At 43.3% G+C, this 19934-nt stretch overlaps 1 protein-coding gene across 7 annotated transcripts in view; it reads right to left on the bottom strand.

The window, feature by feature from the left end:
* Positions 1-19934, bottom strand: part of LOC109864508 (mitogen-activated protein kinase kinase kinase kinase 4) — a 57001-nt gene that overhangs the window by 19555 nt on the left and 17512 nt on the right. For 3 of the 7 annotated variants that reach the window (XM_031797434.1, XM_031797435.1, XM_031797437.1), the window contains exons 8-20: positions 19497-19551; positions 18334-18412; positions 17478-17650; positions 16109-16181; positions 15463-15670; positions 14817-14948; positions 11068-11133; positions 9040-9231; positions 8570-8749; positions 7626-7757; positions 4375-4442; positions 3009-3088; positions 1856-1950 (exon numbers count right to left, since the gene is read on the bottom strand). In XM_031797434.1, the coding sequence (XP_031653294.1) occupies positions 1856-1950; positions 3009-3088; positions 4375-4442; positions 7626-7757; positions 8570-8749; positions 9040-9231; positions 11068-11133; positions 14817-14948; positions 15463-15670; positions 16109-16181; positions 17478-17650; positions 18334-18412; positions 19497-19551 (1533 nt within the window). Of the gene's footprint in view, positions 1-1855; positions 1951-3008; positions 3089-4374; positions 4443-7625; positions 7758-8569; positions 8750-9039; positions 9232-11067; positions 11134-14816; positions 14949-15462; positions 15671-16108; positions 16182-17477; positions 17651-18333; positions 18413-19496; positions 19552-19934 lie in introns of those variants that run through there. The other 4 variants (XM_031797436.1, XM_031797438.1, XM_031797439.1 and 1 more) reach the window with 2 other exon arrangements.

The following is a 19934-nucleotide window of genomic DNA, read 5'->3' as shown; positions in this document are numbered from 1 at the left end:
AAGGCGGAGCTTTACCTAGCATGGACTTGTAGATGACCTGGAGCCAGTGGGTCTGGCGACGAATATGTAGCGAGGGCCAGCCGACTAGAGCATACAAGTCGCAGTGGTGGGTGGTATAAGGTGCTTTAGTGACAAAACGGATGGCACTGTGATAAACTGCATCCAGTTTGCTGAGTAGAGTGTTGGAAGCAATTTTGTAGATGACATCGCCGAAGTCGAGGATCGGTAGGATAGTCAGTTTTACTAGGGTAAGTTTGGCGGCGTGAGTGAAGGAGGCTTTGTTGCGGAATAGAAAGCCGACTCTTGATTTGATTTTCGATTGGAGATGTTTGATATGAGTCTGGAAGGAGAGTTTACAGTCTAGCCAGACACCTAGGTACTTATAGATGTCCACATATTCAAGGTCGGAACCATCCAGGGTGGTGATGCTGGTCAGGCGTGCGGGTGCAGGCAGCGAACGGTTGAAAAGCATGCATTTGGTTTTACTAGCGTTTAAGAGCAGTTGGAGCCAAAGGTTGAGCTGGACTTGGCCCTACATACATTTTATGAAGGTTTGTTCCTACCTACATCAGAACACCTGCTCTAGTTCCTCATGATTACATAGGCATATGACATAGCTTTCCAGTCAGATGATGAGAAAGGCCATTGCATTGCCATTGCAGTTGGAGGCCACGGAAGGAGTGTTGTATGGCATTGAAGCTCGTTTGGAGGTTAGATAGCACAGTGTCCAAGGACGGGCCGGAAGTATATAGAATGGTGTCGTCTGCGTAGAGGTGGATCAGGGAATCGCCCGCAGCAAGAGCAACATCATTGATATATACAGAGAAAAGAGTCGGCCCGAGGATTGAACCCTGTGGCACCCCCATAGAGACTGCCAGAGGACCGGACAGGATGCCCTCCGATTTGACACACTGAACTCTGTCTGCAAAGTAATTGGTGAACCAGGCAAGGCAGTCATCCGAAAAACCGAGGCTACTGAGTCTGCCGATAAGAATATGGTGATTGACAGAGTCGAAAGCCTTGGCAAGGTCGATGAAGATATGATAGGCCAAGTAGGAGGATAGTTTATTGACAATTTTGTTTTCAACCTTGTATGCATAGCCATGTAGGGTGCTGCTGCACCACCTGAAAAATAGTACAAAAAATAATAATAAAATAAAATAATAATAATAATTTGCAGAACCCCCAAACTGCTTCCGGCGGCTATGCTCGCACGGGGGGGATTTTTCCGGCCACACAGATCATTTATTTCTTAATAAGCTTAAACTTGATTTTTCTATGGACTATTGATACAGATTGTTCTCTCTCATTATTAGTCCCCTGGCTACATTAAGTTTTTAGGCTATTCAAATACATTTATGAGATGGTTTTCCATTAGATTCATTCATTGTTTGATCGGGAGAAAGCCATGCATGCATAAAACGATGAAAGTGTAGGCTAGTCTTGTCCAAAGTAGTTTTAATATTGTATGGCGAGAGAAGAGAGTATAGCCCAAAGATTCTACAGCTCGACATAAGATAGTTAAGGAGTGTCCGTTATAAAGAAAATAGGTTTAGGCTATAAGGTCCATGCATCCGAAATGAGAGAGAGAGAGAGTTCTCTCTCCACTCTGTCTAGCCTACTTTCCTCTCTTGTGTTCTGTATATAATAAATGTATTGCTAGAGCAAATAGGAATAGGCAAATTACTCAGAATGTCACTCGTGTGCAGTCCTGCTGTGCGCTGTCCGACCCCGTTCTTTACTGCGCGGCGCCAGTCAAGTTCAAATAGGCTAAACCATCGATGATGGCTGTCAGTCATCGTCGATAGACGATGCTATCGTAACATAGCCCAACCCCAATAGATACTGTACATACCCGTTGCTGCAGCAGGGCTGCTTGAGAAGTCTCCTGAGACTTCTTGTACTGTTGAAGACGGCTCTGCAGCATAGGGCTCTCCAGCTTGAAGTAACCTGAAAGAGTCAAAGGAAAATCTCTATCTCACGTTTCATTATGTTGTCCACTCTCTATAAATATTACCAGAGCCATACAGATACTCTAGATAGCTTTGGTGGCTCATTATGTGATCTTTCCTCAAACTATGTATGCTCTGCTAGTATGATGAACAAGTCTAGATAAGGACTAAGGCATGAGGATACATTGTATGGGATTCTTCTGGCTTACTCCCTGAATGCTAAAATGTAAAGCCCTTGTAAAGGACTTGGAAAAGCACTATCAAAATGTATCATTATCACTACTCTATTTGAGCTATTGCTCCCTCTTCATGTACAGTATATGAAAATCCTTTTACATTTAAACAAAGACATTTATTTACTATATTGTGCGGGAGGCTCCTGAACTGCTTTCTTAAAACTGACGATTACTGGTAAAAAAGGGATATTTTAACATATTACCCAGTCTTTCATACTTTCTTTCTTTCGCCATCCAAAAGGCATTTATTTTGAGAGTCTGTCTAACCATTAATTGTACTGGTTTTCCCCACACCCATTCTACCACAGGCCCTGTTACTCACCCACACGCCCTCATACACTCCCACACACCCCAAAACACACTGCACTACTCAACAGACAGAGCACAGGCCAATGCTACCACTACACAGAAAGTGTTAGACACCTTTTAGGTCTTTCCTAAAGACAAGAAACTAGGTAAAACGTTCAACTATTTTTCTGTTTCAAAGCCAAACAGTGAAGCGGTGGCACGGTGCATGGTTCAGAGTTTCACTTTCAAACACTTTCAACTCATAGGGGGGAACAACTCTGACAGGATGTTTAGGTTCCAGTGAGAGATTTCCTGTGTATTGTGGTTATAGTCTGATTTGTAAACACCCAATGCTTTCTCACAGGCTGTAGTTCACCATGTAGTAACACTATGCAGCTGATGGATCTACTATGAATCAATGTGTTGAAATGGACCACATTGATGAGTGGTTTAGAGAGAGAGAGAGAGAGAGAGAGCGAGAGAGGGAGAGGTGAAGCAAGTGAGTAATTGTGGAGGACACAGGGACACAGACCTGACTGGGAGCTGTTGCTGGAGCTTCCGTGAGATGACATGGATTTCCCACCCTTCTCCACAGGAGACTGAGGGCCCCCACTGGACAACAGAGAGGGAGAGGGATAGGAATCAGTGCCACAGGTAACTTCTACAAAGCTGTGAACGATCTGAGAGACAAGGCAATAAGGGCCTTCTACGCCATCAAAAGGAACATGAAATTCAACATACCAATTAGGATCTGGCTAAAAATACTTGAATCATTGCCCTTTATGGTTGTGAGGTCTGGGGTCCGCTCACCAACAAATCATTCATAAAAATGGGACAAACACCAAATTGCGACTCTTCATGCAGAATTCTGCAAAAATATCCTAAGTGTACAATGCAAAACACCAAATAATGCATGCAGAGCATAATTAGGCCGATACCCGCTAATTATCAAAATCCAGAAGAGAGACGTTAAATTCTACAACCACCTAAAAGGAAGCGATTCCCAAACATTCCATAACAAAGCCAACACCTATGGAGAGATGAATCTGGAGAAGAGTCACCTAAACAAGCTGGTCTGGGGCTCTGTTCACAAACAGACCCCACAGAGCCCCAGGACAGCAGCACAATAAAACACAACCAACACATTGGAAAGAATAAACAAAAAAACTGAGCAAACTAAAATTATATTTGGCCCTAAACAGAGAGTACACAGTAGCAGAATACCTGAAAGCTTTGACTATGTACAGACTCAGTGAGGATAGCCTTGCTATTGAGAGGCCGCCGTAGGCAGACCTGGCTGTCAAGAGAAGACAGGCTATGTGCACACAAAATTAGGTGGAAACTGAGCTGCACTTCCTAACCTCCTGCCAAATGTATGACCATATTAGAGACATTTCCCTCAGATTACACAGACCCACAAATAATGTTAAATAATATCTATCAGGGGAAATATAACAGTGTGCCATCACAGCAGCAAGATTTGTGACCTGTTGCCACAAGAAAAGAGCAGCCAGGAGAGGGAGAGAGGTGACAAGGATCAGGCACACACAAGTGTACTTCAAATGATGTAACAGAGATGTCAAATGTCCATAGAGTGCCAGTGATCCCCTAAGCACATGGGACCTGTCAAAGCTGATCTATGGATCATCCACCCTGTGACTGGTAGGATCCCTCCCTGAGAATTATTCTTTTTTAAATTATTATTTTACTAGGCAAGTCAGTTAAGAACAAATTCTTATTTTCAATGACAGCCTAGGAACAGTTAACTGCCTGTTCAGGGACAGAACGACAGATTTGTACCAGCTCGGGGATTTGAACTTGCAACCTTCCGGTTACTAGTCCAACGCTCTAACCACTAGGCTACCCTGAATGATGTGTGATGATGGTGAAAAACGTACCTTGATGAAGTCCGGTGATGACTCATCAGCTCTTTACAATAGAATTTCGATGTTGTACGCTCCGGAACCTTCAAAATATCATTTTGACATGTAAGGACACAGTATATGCCTGACTGCCTTCAACAAAGCATGCTGTATATTAGGACATTACAAACCACTGCATACTATGTAAGGACTGCAGAAACAATATAGTATGTGGAACTGATCCAAATGAGGCAACCTGGACTGTATCACCTTCTATAGTAAGTTGATATTTAATTACAATATAGCTGCTACATTCTAAGAATTACAACTTCAGTCAAACTCACGAGAAGAAACATATGTCAAACAGGCACACAGGCCTTGTGTTCATGTGACTAATGCTTAAATTTCTCAACGTGGTCCCCTGCAGCTGTCAACCTTTTCACCTTGCTCTCATGTGTCACATCATCACATAAGAGGAAAGGAAGACTGCACCCCCTGAAAGAGGAAGTCATTCTGAAAATACGCATCTGACTACTGACACTCCTTCAACAGGGCTTACTTGCAGCTCTGGGTGTCATAAGTGTTTCTTTAATTTTCCTGTGACATGAATGCAACAAGAGAACTTGTAAGCAATTAAAGCCCATCAAGTCCATATGCTAAGGATACAAATCTATGTTGAATAGAGGACCCAGAGCAAGGATGGGCAACTGGTGACCCGCGGACCTACAGTACCTTCTGTAGGAAATTCACTTTAAAACATCAATGTGTAAAATGTCAATGTTTTCTCTCCGCTGTCAATAGGGGGGGTTGCACTTTTTTTTGTTTGTTTCAAGGTGGCGTGGGACCCCCAACAAAATTTCGCTTGGGGCCCCCAAAATGCTAAAGCCGGCTCTGACTGCACGTGAGGGTATGGAGCTGGATACGCAGACCCGCGAGCCACTGTGGTCCCTCATGATGAGTTCAAATTTGTTGTGGTCCCCAACCCCATCAAAGTTACCCATACCTGAACTAGAGAAATGTTGTGAGAGTTTGTTATTGGAAACACAGAACGTGCATCACATCATCAAATGTGTTTGCTGTAAGTCAGGGGTGCCATAGGAAGCCTGAGGGCACTGCCAAACTCGTGCTGAACATTCCACTTCCTCTAAGCTTGCATGATCAACATAATCACAAAAACAACAACAGCAGAACCACCTAAGAGATAATATCACACGCACATGGGGTTATAGTCTCACCAGGCACACACACACACACACAGACAGACACCAGTCAAAATAAGGTACCAGTCAAAAGTTGGGACACACATACTCATTCAAGAGTTTTTCTTTATTTGTATTATTTTCTACATTGCAGAATAATAGTGAAGATAATAGTGAAGACATCAAAACTATGAAATAACACATATGGAATCATGTAGTAACCAAAAAAGTGTTAAACTAATCAAAATATATTTGAGATTTGAGATTCTTCAAAGTAGCCACCCTTTGCCTAGATGACAGCTTTGCACACACTTGGCATTCTCTCAACCAGCTTCATGAGGTAGTCACCTGGAATGCATTTGTCACGTCCTGACCATAGAAAACCTGTATTTTCTATGGTAGAGTAGGTCAGGGTGTGACTAGTTTTTTTTTGTTCTAGTTTATATTTTCTATGTGGGGTTCGAGATTTGATTTTCTATGTTGTTGATTTGCTTGATTCCCAATTAGAGGCAGCTGGTTATCGTTGTCTCTAATTGGGGATCATACTTAAGTAGAATTTTTCCCACCTGTGGGTTATGGGATATTGTTTATGTTTAGTTGCCTGTTAGCAGTGCATTGTCGTCACGGTTCATTTATTCTTTATTTGTTTTGTATTTGCTTAAGTCTCACATTATTCATTAAAATTATGTGGAACTCTACGTACGCTGCGCCTTGGTCCGACCATCATTATTACGAACGATGTGACAGCATTTCAATTAACAGGTGTGCCTTGTTAAAAGTTAATTTGTGGAATTTCTTTCCTTCTTAATGTGTTTGAGCCAATCAGTTGCGTTGTGACAAGGTAGGGGTGGTATACAGAAGATAGCACTGTTTGGTAAAATACCAAATCCATATTATGGCAAGAACAGCTCAAATAAGCAAAGAGAAACGACAGTCCATCATTACTTTAAGACATGAAGGTCAGTCAATATGGAACATTTCAGTAAATTTCAGTTGCAAAAACTATCAAGCGCTATAATGAAAGTGGCTCTCAAGAGGACCGCCACAGGAAAGGAAGAGTTACCTCTACTGCAGAGGATAAGTTCATTAGAATTACCATCCTTAGAAATTGCAGCTCAAACAAATGCTGCACAGAGTTCAAGTAACAGACACATCTCAATATCAACTGTTCAGAGGAGCCTGCGTGAATCAGGCCTTCGTGGTCTAATTCCTGCAAAGAAACCACTACTAAAGGACACCAATAATAAGAAGAGGCTTGGGCCAACAAACACAAGCAATGGACATTAGACCGTTGGAAATCTGTCCTTTGGTCTGATGAGTCCAAATTTGACATTTTTGGTTCCAACCACCGTGTCTTTGTGAGACGCAGAGCAGGTGATCGGATGATCTCCGCATGTGTGGTTCCCACCATGAAGCATGGAGGTGTGATGGTGTGGGGGTTCTTTGCTGTTGACACTGTCTGTGATTTATTTAGATTTTAAGGCACACTTAACCAGCATGACTACCACAGCATTCTGCAGTGATACACCATCCCATCTCGTTTGCGCTTTGTGGGACTATCATTTGTTTTTCAACAGGAAAATAACCCAACACACCTCCAGACTGTGTACGGGCTATTTGACCAAGAAAGAGAATGACGGAGTGCTGCATCAGATGACCTGGCCTCCACAATCACCCGACCTCAACCCAATTGAGATGGTTTGGGATGATTTGGCCCGCAGGGTGAAGGAAGAGCAGCCAAAATTTGCTCAGCATATGTGGGAACTCCTTCAAGACTGAAAAGCATTCCAAGTGAAGCTGGTTGAGAGACTGCCAAGAGTGTGAAAAGCTGTCATCAAGGCAAAGGGTGGCTACTTTAAAGAATCTAAAATCTAAAATATATTTTGATTTGTTTAACACTTTTTTGGTTACTATGTTTTTTGGAATCCATATGTGTTATTTCATATCTTGAGGTCTTCACTATTATTCTACAATGTAGAAAATAGAAAAAATAAAGAAAACGCTTTTGACTGGACCTCTGCATACAACATGTGTGTGTACACACCACAACATATACACACATGTCACCACACTGATAGATGGACAGACCTTTGGTGGGCACTCCATGGAGCTTTGGAAGTCCCAGAAGACATCGTCAAACATAGGAGACATGGGAGTGGTGGCCATGTCAGACATAGAGCTGCTGTGAGGGGCGCCTCGACTGGAGTGAAGATTGGCATTCTGAAATGAACACTTAGTTTAGATCAGGCCAGCTATATTTTTATATATTCATACGGCTCTGGGTAAGATTACTTTATTTAGTGACACATTGGTCACGTTCCAAGTGGCACCCTATTCTCTATAGTGCTTTACTTTTGACCAGTGCCCTATGGATGCAATATAAGGGGAATAGGGTACTATTTGAGACAGAGACTCTGAGTACTGTAGGACAAACAAGATGGAAAAAAGGAAGTAATCGTTTTCGGGTTCTGGATAAAGTAAGAGGAAGGACAACTAAGTTATCAACCACAAAGCACAAGATGGCATAGGATATGTATAGATCCTTGACTAATACCTTCCCAACAGAAGAGCTGACAAAGAGTACAAAACGTGGGTTTTCAAAATGTTGAAATGGTCAAAATATATGTTGAAGCCTTGACACCCGTTTGATTAGTCAATAGGGTCTTGCAAAATACGTGTCATAACTTCTAAATAAATTGAAAGAGTGACATTTACAGAGATTTTTTATCTAATGTTTGCAGTTACTAATATAGAGATGCAATACCTATTCTCTGACTTGTTTGCTAAATTAACCCTTTACTTTGAAACAGGCAGCTGTTTTAACTATGTGTCATTGTCACATGGTGATGGTGTTGATGTCGTCAGTACTTATAATGTATGAGGTAAGTACACCATATTGCATATTGTGAATGCCTAGCTGCGTAATTATTTTCCTAACTGTGGCAAATAAAGATATTGACTGATTGAATTGATTGGTGGTGTTAGGAAGGGTACGGATATTTGGGCAGGGGATGGGGAGTGGGCTACTGTACCTGTTGTATGGCGGCCCTCTGCATGGCAGGGGTACAGGGGCTGGAGCTGCTCCCGGAGCTCAGTCTGGTATGGATGTTTACAGGGAGAGGAAGGGGGTGTACGGGAAGGGGCAGCCCAGCCAACACTCTGTTCAGGTTGACCTGATAGCTGTCAGATGTCTTCCCCCTATCCATCTCCATCTGAGCAACATAGACAAGAACAGTCAGAACCAGACCCCTGGACACTGTAGTCAAGACTATATTATTGCATACTGGATTATGAATTATAACTAATAATCCAAAACATACTTCCAATCTATCTTTGAGCGACTAATAGCTATCTGGCACACTAATGCACAAACGCAAACAAACACAACACTAGACAAATAGTGATACAGACAAGGCGGTGAGAGAGAGAGAGAGAGAGGGAGGCAGCAGATAGTGGGGGGGTGCTCGGGGAGACGGGGGGAGTGGGACAAGGGGGACTTTACCGCTTTGCACTGGCTATTTGCAGGGCAGTTAGGTGTGGCACTAGCAGCCTTCTGGGGCTCCCTCTGTTTGTGCCTGTGGTCGTGCTGAAGCGAAAGCAGCTGCGTTTGGTCTTTGGGCAGCGTGCGGTGGAACTTTTTACCCTGCTGCTGCTGCTGAGGATGAGGCAGTAGTGGTGGAGGCTCGGTCCTCCTCTACACAACGACAGAGACAAACACAGGACACTGGCATTCAGCAGCCTCATCCCGTGCCTGCAGTACTGCCCCAAGACAGATAGATGACAAGGCCTTGTGGCCAATGCTGCAGCCTGGAAACAGCTGCTTTCAATAGAGCCTCTACTGTAGCTAGCAGATCCAGGCCCAGTAGGAGCCTCTCATTGAAACTGAAACTGGAATGAGGCTAAACTCTCTCCAGACGTCAGAACTGGAGGAGGTATTGTTTCAGGAGGGGCACTCCCAGGCTTTATGATCAGCACACATGAAAAGCACACAACATACACTCACATAGAGCCCTCGCCCCAAACACACACACACGCAAGAAGCACATAAATACAGTATCAACTGAATTTCTTATTATAGTAAACCACCAAGGACATTTCTCCCACTGTTAACTGTATGTCATGCTTTTTCACTTCAGATTCAATGAAGTGATTACAAGGTCACACTGACATGAAGACTACATAGAGAGAAAGAGAAGTTGAGCTAAATCAATTCCACACCTGTAATCCCATATAAGCTTGGATGTTTGTCATCTATGATTTATGATGAGTTCACCATAATTTCATGCTATTTGCTAAATCAGATTAAATGAGAAACAAAAAGCCCCTTCATGTTACTTGGCATTTACTCTCTCTTTTACCAGCGTTGACAAATGTAAGGAGAGCCTTTTTCTCCAAGCACTGCATGCTATTTAAAGACTAAACACAAGCCATGGAATTATATCACGGGGATCAAGACTAATGTTCACAATAAGGATATTGTGAATCGAGATACATAAATAATCTAATAGGGTTCTGGCTGTTCGGCACAGCAGTGGCCTTCTCAAGGAAACGAGGAGACAGGATTCCATACGCAAGTGATGAACACATAGGCTGTGTTTGAGAATGCATTGTTTTATTCTCCCTACCATAGCCGCGAGAAGTAGGGGTGCTGCAGCACCCCCTGAAAAATTGGAATAAAAAAATAAGTATATATTAAAAATCCCACAAAAGTGGTGCACTGGGCCTTTACTAGTCCTGTATTACTACGGTAGAATGGGATTTTTTTTTTTCATTTTCTTGTTGTAAGCCTAAGTATTCCTTTTCAAACATATTTTTCTTTACATCGCGGTAGGGGGTTGCACTTGCATCCACATATCAAGCAGTTACAATCCGTCGCGCCTAAATAGGATTCCTCCTGTGAATTACTTCAGATGCAACTTTAAGTCGATGCCTTTTAAAAGCAAATGACGCCTTTTAGTACAAGGCTCCTTGCGGATTAAAAGTCAAACAGAGCCGTTCAGAGTTCTTAAGTGTTTTCTTCTACAGTACATTACAGTACATAGTCTTTATGTTGCCTTTGAGTACGCAGGATTGACTGTGTTTCCAGTTAGCCTAGCATCTATCATCATTAGAAGTTAGGGAAACAGACCTTAAGAGAATGTGGCCTTTAGCTACCCATGCTAAGTCTGGTATAGCATAATTTAACAGGACCTGTGGTACAGTAGTATACACTGAGAAAGCAACAAGGTCTTGACCTTGAAATCTGCCATGGTAGTCTAAACATGGAATTTTCCACCATTCTATTTTCTCTACTCCTTCATTGACAGCAACAAACTTGCTCTTGACACACCGGTGTTCTCACATTCTGTGTCGTTTCATGCAGAACCAGTCATAATATTTCCCATAGACCAAGACACAACATTCATACCAAAACATTTGAATTCAATAACCACCCATGTCTTTCATAAAGATTGGAGTGATTTCATGGCACGGTTTGATGCATTTCGTTCTATGCAGGTTGAGTGACAAAAAAACAGAAGGCAGTTATTACCTGTTCATTTAAAGGACCTGCAGGTCTTCCTCCGACATCACTCCTCTGTGTGCCACAAGCCTCCAGCTACAATTCAACGAGAGAGAGAGAGAGAGAGAGAGATTTATTTTTTTGATAACGTCAAGGTTTCTGACTTAGGAAATCCAATGACTGAATTCCGGTGAAAAACCTAAAATATTCAGTGTCTAGCTAGCTTGCATAAGGCTCTTAACCCCCCTATTTTAAATATTTAGCCATGAAAATTAGTCCACATAACTCTAAATGACCCTGAAAGAGTGAATGGCTGAATCAAAAGCGTGCAGCGAGTTCTTCCCCCCTGGGTTAACACAGAATGGGTTAAAAACATGTTCTAGTCAATAGATGTTAAATGGTACACGTTGCATCTCCAGATGCGCTTGAGGATGAGACGGCGGAAATCCATGTAAGCTACAGCTGAGACAGGCAGACAGGAGGAGAGAGAGCAGCACAGCCAGGCAATCAGCCCTACTGACCATCTGTAATTAATTGGTAGCCGGGCCACTCTCTAGGATTCTGTCTAAACTCATTAGAGCTGCCTTCTACATAACTCTCACCAAGAGAAACACATGCATGGAGCATGTCAAGATACATACAAAGGTTGCATCCCAAATGGCACCCTGTTCCCTATATATTGTACTACTTCTGATCAGAGGTGGTCAAAAGTAGAACACTATATAGGGAATAGGGTGCCATTTAGGATTCAGCCTATGTGTGTGTATCTTGAAATGCTCCATGCATGTGTTTATATTGTTCATTGTTCAAGTTTTATTGTCATGCACACAGGGTTGCCAGGTCTCGCTTAAATTTCGATACCAATGATCTCTCAAAACCCGTCCCCTAGGCCTGAAAACTAGCGACTACATTTTTTTCCCGCAGCAAGAGCGGAGTTGCCACATGTATCCAATAAACCCCCTTTCTATAACGTTATCAAGCGAATTAAGAAGGAATATCGACGTAATTTGTAATGACGTAAACTCAGAAGCATAATTTGTTTTTCCATCAAAATAATAATTATTGCGAGCTTAAGAATAAGTTGCAAGAGAAAATATATTTTGCCCTTATTAAACACACCTGATAATTTCCATCAATGGATATCTATTTAACTTGTTTTGACTGCTATGATTAAGCAATAAGGCCCGAGGAGAAGTGATATATAGCTAATATACCACAGATAAGGGCTGTTCTTAAGACACAGCCCTCAGCCGTGGCATATTGGCCATATACCACAAACCCCTGAGGTGCCTTATTGCTATTACCAACGTAATTCGTCATTTTTTGTCATACCCATGTTACATGGTCTGATATACCATGGCTTTCAACCAATCAGCATTCAGGGTTCAAACCACCCAGTTTATAATTGGAAATAAATCCTGTTTGCACATGTGCATAACTATAGATAAATCCGACAGGAGAGTTTGAGTGATGAAAGATGGACAGAGGATCTCGAAATCTCTGTGCAAGAAACACTTGGACGATCTTCAAAAAACAAATATTAGGCTATTTTCGCCCCAGTCCTCTCAATAAATTATTTATGTTTTTTATTTTGAATACATTTGCAAAAATTTCAAAAAACCTGTTTTCGTTTTGTCATTATGGAGTATTGTGTGAAGAATGATGAGGACAACATTTTATTTAATCCATTTTAGAATTAGGCTGTGAAGTAAAGTAATGTGGAAAAAGTCAAGGGGTCTGAATACTTTCCGAATGCACTGTATAATAAAAAAAAAACACAACAAAAATAAGAAATAGGAGAGGAAGCTAGATACAGGATCAGTGCCAATACCACATTTACAATGAGCAGGGATACTGGAGTTTTTAAGGTAGATACAGTATGTACATGAAAAGTGACTGGTAGCAGTATTAATCATAATAGTAAACAGTATTGCAGAAACATAAGTGGGTGGTGGGTGTGTGCATAGTGGTGAGTGTGTGTATGTAAGTGTAACTGTGTGGGTGTTAGTGTGTGAGAGGGAGTGAGTGTGTGTGCAAGAGTGACAGTGTAGGCGTGCTAGGCATACATACACGTAAACAGGGCTGAAAAGTGAATGGTATTATTACTTATGGTAATATACTAGTGGTAATATATACAGTACATGTAAACAGGAGTAATAGTGACCAGTAGCAGGATAAATAGATAGATGGTAATGGCAATCAACAATCAAAGAACAGCAGCATAGGTGTGAGGGGGAGCAGTAGTTATTAGCAATTGAACAGTCTTATGGCCAGGGAATAGAATTAGTTAAGGAGTCTGTTGGTCTGAGCATTGATGCACCAGTACCACCAGTATCTCGGGCGACTGGAGTCTTTGGCAATTTTTCGGGCCTTTCTCAGACACCGCCTAGCATGTACGTCCTGGATGGCTGGGATGTTCACCCCCAGTGATGCACTGGGCCGTCCGCACCACTCTTTGTAGGGCCTTCCGGTCGCGGGCGGTGCAATTTCCATACCATACCACAATGATACAACCAGCTGTCGATGGAGCAGCTGTAAAAGTTCCTAAGGATCTGAGGAGTCATGCCTCCCGAGGGAGAAGGGGCTCTGTGTTGCTTTTTCATGACTGTGTTGGTGCGAGAGGACCATGATGTGGACACCGAGGAACTTAAAGCTCTTGACCCTGTCCACTGCGGCCACGTCGATGCGGATGGGAATAGGGGGCCATTTGGAACGCACCCATACTGTATACATCCCAGAGAATGATTTGTGGGCTATTGCTCAGCTAATGGCACATTGAACAGACTCAAAACCACCGCACACCTTAATGATCACAATGAACATGACTGTAATAGACCCGCACAAACTGACATGGCATCTGCTGTACCGTACTGCAGTCAGGTAGGCAGGTGTGGCTCATCCAGAGCCACTGAACTGTGGGAGATTAATCAACCGAGTGTTCGAATTAAACCGTCTAATTAAAGTCCTCAGAACGACACGACAGCCCTTTACCTCGGCTATAGGATGCTGTAATTGTCACTGACTTCTCGCCATGGCGCTCAGCCCAGCTCCAACTTCTAATCACGGGAAATGTCAATACAGCAGAAAAAAGTAAGAGATGTTTAATTATTTTCTTTCAGGATGGTCCCGCGGGCAATTTCTTTCTGATCTTCCATAGTGTTTCTAACTTCATCAGTGGCGTTAAACGCTACCTTGGTGGATTTAATCACCAATGGACTGAAACCTGACACAAGTGAAAGTGCTGCGTCAACACCCTTCATATCAAATGCATATAAAGCAGTTTTTGTGGAGGAACACGTATAAAATGTTAACCTGCACCTGGATTAAATATGCATTGACCTTGTCACAATGCATTTTTCAGAGCAGGTTACTGACAAAACAAAGTGGATCCCGTCCCAGTGAAAACCACAGTGTTATGTGTTATGATGCACAAAGCAGGTTAACAGACTTCCGACACACATTATGTATGGACCAAAAATGTCTACCGAGACTAGAATCTAGATCATATTGGCCCATGACAATGCAATTTGAACTTCAGGAACTTACAGCTTGTAGCTTGTAAAGTACAGTGTTATTACACAAGAAAATAAATATTTATAATCCTTCTTAGGGATTGGGCACAAAAGACCATCAAATCAGCACATACTTGTTTGGTTGTCTGCCTATCACATGGAGCAATACGAGTGGATGAGAATTGAGTGGGTAGGGCAGGTGGTCTACTACTTTAAAAAAAAATGTGTTTTTTATGGGGGGGGGGGGGGGTCAAATTTGCCAGCTACCTGTTTCTTGTCCCTTCTCTTGCTCCTCTCATTGAATAGACCTCTGTCATTAGCTTCAGTCTCCTCCCTCCATAGCATTTCCTGTAGCTCTGGCCATTGGAACCCAGAATCCTGCAGCTGCCTCCTTTGTTGCTGTAACACAACACCACAACGTCATTAAACATGGTATTACCTCATTCAACAGAATATATTTTCTATCCTAATTCTCAATGCGACATCACAGTCCAACACGGCACATGACATCATTCTCCATCCATCTGTACTCTACATCAACAAAAACGCTACAGAACACACCATAGCTCTGTATGCAGACCTAATACGACATACAGTATCACGTCTGTCGTCTTTTGTGCAAAGCAAACCACACAAAAGCATCACTCCCGAAAGCAATCCCTCCGTATTTGGAAACCCCAGTATAATACTCTATATTGTTCTATAACACAATTCTTTGGTTTGTTCAACACAAAAGAGTCCTTCTCATTTGAGCCAAACAAACAACAGGAGGGAGAGAGAAAAAGAGAGAGCCCGTCAGTCTCTAGCCAGCCAAGCTCATTTGCTGGCTGGGCAGCAGGTGTTTGGCTCTGCTGTTCTGCTCGAGAGGGCTGCAGAGATGAGCGGAGTGTTTCAACTAAAGAGTGTCTCTCACATCCTCCAGCCTCCTGCGCTGCTCTTTCTGCTGTTGGATCCTCTTCTGCCTCTCGGCCAGCAGCTGCTGTTTGTACCTCTCCTGGTCCTGGAGCTGCTGCTGGAGGACCTGCTGCTGTCGCTGGGCTTCTGACCGGCTCTTGTTCTCCTGCTGCAGACGCAGGAACTCTCTCCTTAGAGTGGACTCCCCCGGCAGGTTCACTATGGAGCTATGGATACAGGACAGATTATGGTAGCAAGGCACATAGTGAGTGACGGGCAGGAGTGAGGAGGCTATATGGCTAGGAGTAGAGTTACACACAGGAAGGAACACTTGCATGCACTTGCACACACGCACACAAATATATTTTTATAGTCACCGCCATATGACGCTCTGTGTCCAGCTAAGGGAGCACAAGTAGGGGCGAGCACCTGGTGACATGCTAATGTCTTCATGGACACGCCCATGCATTCACACACTGTGCACTCTCAGATTAATATCCTCTATGACAGTTCTCAGGGTCAAGGCCTGCATTAGCTATTACATAACCAGTAAAGTGAGGACTAGTCACAGACAGGGTCAGCTGGCTGTTTGATGGATGTAGACGTGACGTCAGACCTAGAGTCTGACCTTCGTTGCAGACAGTGTAAACGCTGTGTCATCATACCTGGGTTCACCTTCCTCGTCATTCATCTCCTCCTCCTCGTCCTCACTGCCGCTGTACTCATACTCGGGGCCCTCTGTGGACAACATGTGACTATTTCAGACATGAGGGATGCATGTAATCCCAATGATACCATCATGCACATGACTCTACATACTGAGGAAACAAGGAAAGGGTTCTAAAACTGTACAACACTTTCACACATGCTGTACTGTTCCCACAGTTAGCTAGTCAGTTCCTCCTCTCTCATGATCTGAGCAGGGAAGGTTTCAAGCATCAGTAAACCAACCTAATGTCTCCCCTCCAGGTGTCTCCTGCAGTTAACCCACATGGAACTAAAACTCGTCATGAACTGTCTCTCTCACTTCCTTTTCTTCAATAGGATTGCATTCCAAAACGCTTGTCATAATTGACTAAATACTTCTACATATTAAGTAAGGCTCATTCTTCCTTCTGAAGCCTCATGAGAGATTGTGAATTACACAGAGAGAGAGAGAGAGAGAGAGAGAGAGAGAGAGAGAGAGAGAGAGAGAGAGAGAGAGAGAGAGAGAGAGAGAGAGAGAGAGAGGGAGATGCTGGCCTCAGAGAACGTTTCTAATTCCAAGTAAAACTCTAGTAGGTTATGAAAACAAGGTAATGATTGAGTGTATCTGCTGTTTAGGAGCTGCCGCTATCAGCGTCTCACATGGTCTCACTACAGGCTTGGCTCCTCTCTAAAGGGTCATCTCTCTGTCCGTCTGACCAGTTAAGCAGAATGCCAACCAACAAACCAATGGCACAGGGTCGAGGAAACTGCTGTTTTGGTATCGGGGCGAAGCCTGGAGGCTCGGAGGGCGCAGGCAGGCAGGGAGACGATGTCATTATGTGGCGTGGGGAGGAAGACGGAGCGAGGGAGGCCGCTGGGGGTGTGGTGCAGTCTAGGAGATGATTAAACACGGCTTCCTCCGAGGCGCATTCCTCTCACATGACACGAGTGTGCAGTCTCACTGTGAGAGGGCTGACAAGGAGCAGTCCTGCTGCTGCCTCTAAACCCAAATCCCACCACATTACCAGTGGATAATGGAACCCTTCATTAGAACCTTTCATTAATGACAGTCATACAGTAGCCTCTCCCTTGGCCTAGAGACATTAAACACAAGGGTAAACAGAGAACTGGGAGACAAGATTGAGAATCAAAACACCTTTCTACTGCCACTTTCACTGTCGCTGCCAGTGTGACCAAAAAGGCCAAAAAGTTGCCCCACGGTCATTGGCAGTGCAAGGTATCATACAGCACTAAATCATGATATTAATTATAGCCTTGACTGCCAGACTCAGTTGTTGAGTGAAACTAGGTAATCTCTGATATTCTATTATGACAACATGGCCTCACCTTTGTCTCTCTTCTTCCTGGTTCTGTCCAGGTGGTCTTTGAGCATGATGCGGACCTGCCGTTCGTTGGGCAGGTCTTTGATGAATGAGTGTCTCAGGAGGGTTTCTGTGGCGGGACGGTGGAGGTAGTTTTTTGCCAGACAGCTCTCCACAAAGGTCAGGAACTTTTTGGACCTGGAGAGGACAGAGGGTCACAACTTACAGGCTCAGGCTGTGTCCGAGATGGCACCCTAACCCCTATGTAGTGCACTACTTTTGGCCAGATCCTCATGGGCTATAGGGAATAGGGTGCCATTTCAGACACAGCCTCAATCAATTCTCAATGTATGCCATGCAGCTGCTGGTATGAATTAATATTGAATTATCGAACTCCATGGGTTCAAACACAAGGCTTCACGCATTACGAAAGGTAAAAAACCAAGTCTGCTGAAGACATGTGAACAGGAAGACAAAAGCTTATCCACTTTCCCTTCCCATTGGATATAAAATGCCTTATTTTAGAGCATTGCATGCAGTCAACCTGTTACTGTGGGGATTGTCATCTCACACTGTGATGCTAAAATTACACCCAAGAACGTGACAATAAACAATATGTGCTCAGCCTGAACTAATGCTACAGTACACAAAAAAACAGTAAGATAAGGGGTGAATAAGGGACATTGTATTGCGGCAGTTCTGTTGGCAGTAATGTTATCGGAGCGAGCTAAGAAAGAGAAAAGGCTGTGTGTAAGGGAAAAGGAAGGCGAAGCAAGGCTGTATGAGTTTTGGCCACTCTGGGGAAAACATTCCTGCTGTGTTGCTGAGGCTCTGTGGGGCGTGGTGTCGCTAAGCGAGAGAGGCTGAGCTGTCTTTCTTACCATTTCTTTGATTTGAGCTTGGGGGGCGGGTTGCGAGGAATGAGGAACAGGGCTCTCATGGGATGCATGTCACACAGGGCTGGGAACAGAGACAGACACAGACAGAGAAACTATGGTTGCGTCCCCAATGGCACCCTCGAGGCCTTGGTCAAAAGTAGTGCACTAATGTAGGCAATAGGGTGCCATTTAGAACTCACACAGACAGACAGGGGATCGAGGTTATGAGAGGCTCCATTGTGGCCTAATCACATGGCAGGGGATGGAAGAAGTGTTCCACAATGTTGTCAATGTTAGGCTAAAGTCCTGTCCTGTTGCCCTTGGCCTGCTTGTTGTGTGTGTTTACTACACAGTCCTACTACAACACTGTTTGTTTTTCATTCAGTGATTGTGAACTCCCTCTCGGTCATGGTGCAACACTAGGCTTAACAGACACCAAACAGTCATGAGTTTATTTCATTTGTTTCTCTGTTTTTTGACTCAAGGATTTTCAATTTCAAAATGCGAGAGAACTGTCTGACCTCCGACACATCATTGTGAGCCCAATCACTTTCAATGACACTTGGATTCAGTCCTTGACTGGTAATATGGGCTGCAATATCTGACAACTCTGTGAAGTCACTCACAGAGAGAGAATGAAAACATACAGTGAGTTAATCCAACAAAACTCTAAACTAGAACTTTGCAAGAGTAAAAATACAGCATAATAACATAGGATATGCTTAAAGGGATACTTCAGGATTTTGGCAATGAAGCCCTTTATCTACTTCCCCAGAGTCAGATGAACTCAAGGATACCATTTGTATGTTTCCGCATCCAGTATGAAGGAAGTTAGAGGTAGTTTCTCGAGCCAATGCTAACCATAGACATCTAAAATTGCTCTAACGCTAGTTAGCAATTGCACAAACGCTAGGTGGCAACTTCCTTCAAACTGCACGCAGACATACAAATTGTATCCACGAGTTCATCTGACTCTAGGGAAGTTGATATTTTGACTTCATTGCCAAAATCCTGAAGTATTCCTTTAAAAGAAAATAAACTTTATAATTACAGTAGAGCATATTAGTCATGGCCTCCAAATTCTAAGATGTGTAGGAGAAAGCGAAGATTCTTTGACGAGACTGCAATGAGTATGGACAGGAGGGGAAGGAGAAGGTGACACTTACGTGGTGCTCCTTCAGCCATCTCCAGAGCTGTGATTCCCAGCGACCACAGGTCACTCTATAGAGGAGGAGAGTCATCCAGTCAGATCCACTCAACAGACAAGCGTGGGGACTCATCTTGACAAATCAATCAATGTCAGATTTTTGTTTTCACTGAATCACATTTGGATATTTGGCCACAATTAGGCTGGGAAAATACTAGTTAAGTTAAGGTGAGTGTTCATGGCCATCTTTATTCCAGTTAGCTCATATATTAGCTGATAAGCAGATTTTGTTATGTTATGTAGTTTATCAAGTGGATTTTTCTCTTCAGTCGCGTAGTAGCCTGTCCTACTCCCAAGCCTATGACTTGTCTAATAATCACTGATCAGAAACACTTAGAATGCAATAATGTAGCCTAAATCTAATGTATTATTTTGCTCTTGACTCACGTAGTAGCCT

The sequence above is a fragment of the Oncorhynchus kisutch genome, linkage group LG19 (genome assembly GCF_002021735.2).
Source record: "Oncorhynchus kisutch isolate 150728-3 linkage group LG19, Okis_V2, whole genome shotgun sequence".
NCBI lineage: Eukaryota > Metazoa > Chordata > Actinopteri > Salmoniformes > Salmonidae > Oncorhynchus > Oncorhynchus kisutch.
This window is presented reverse-complemented; position numbering and strand designations above follow the sequence as displayed.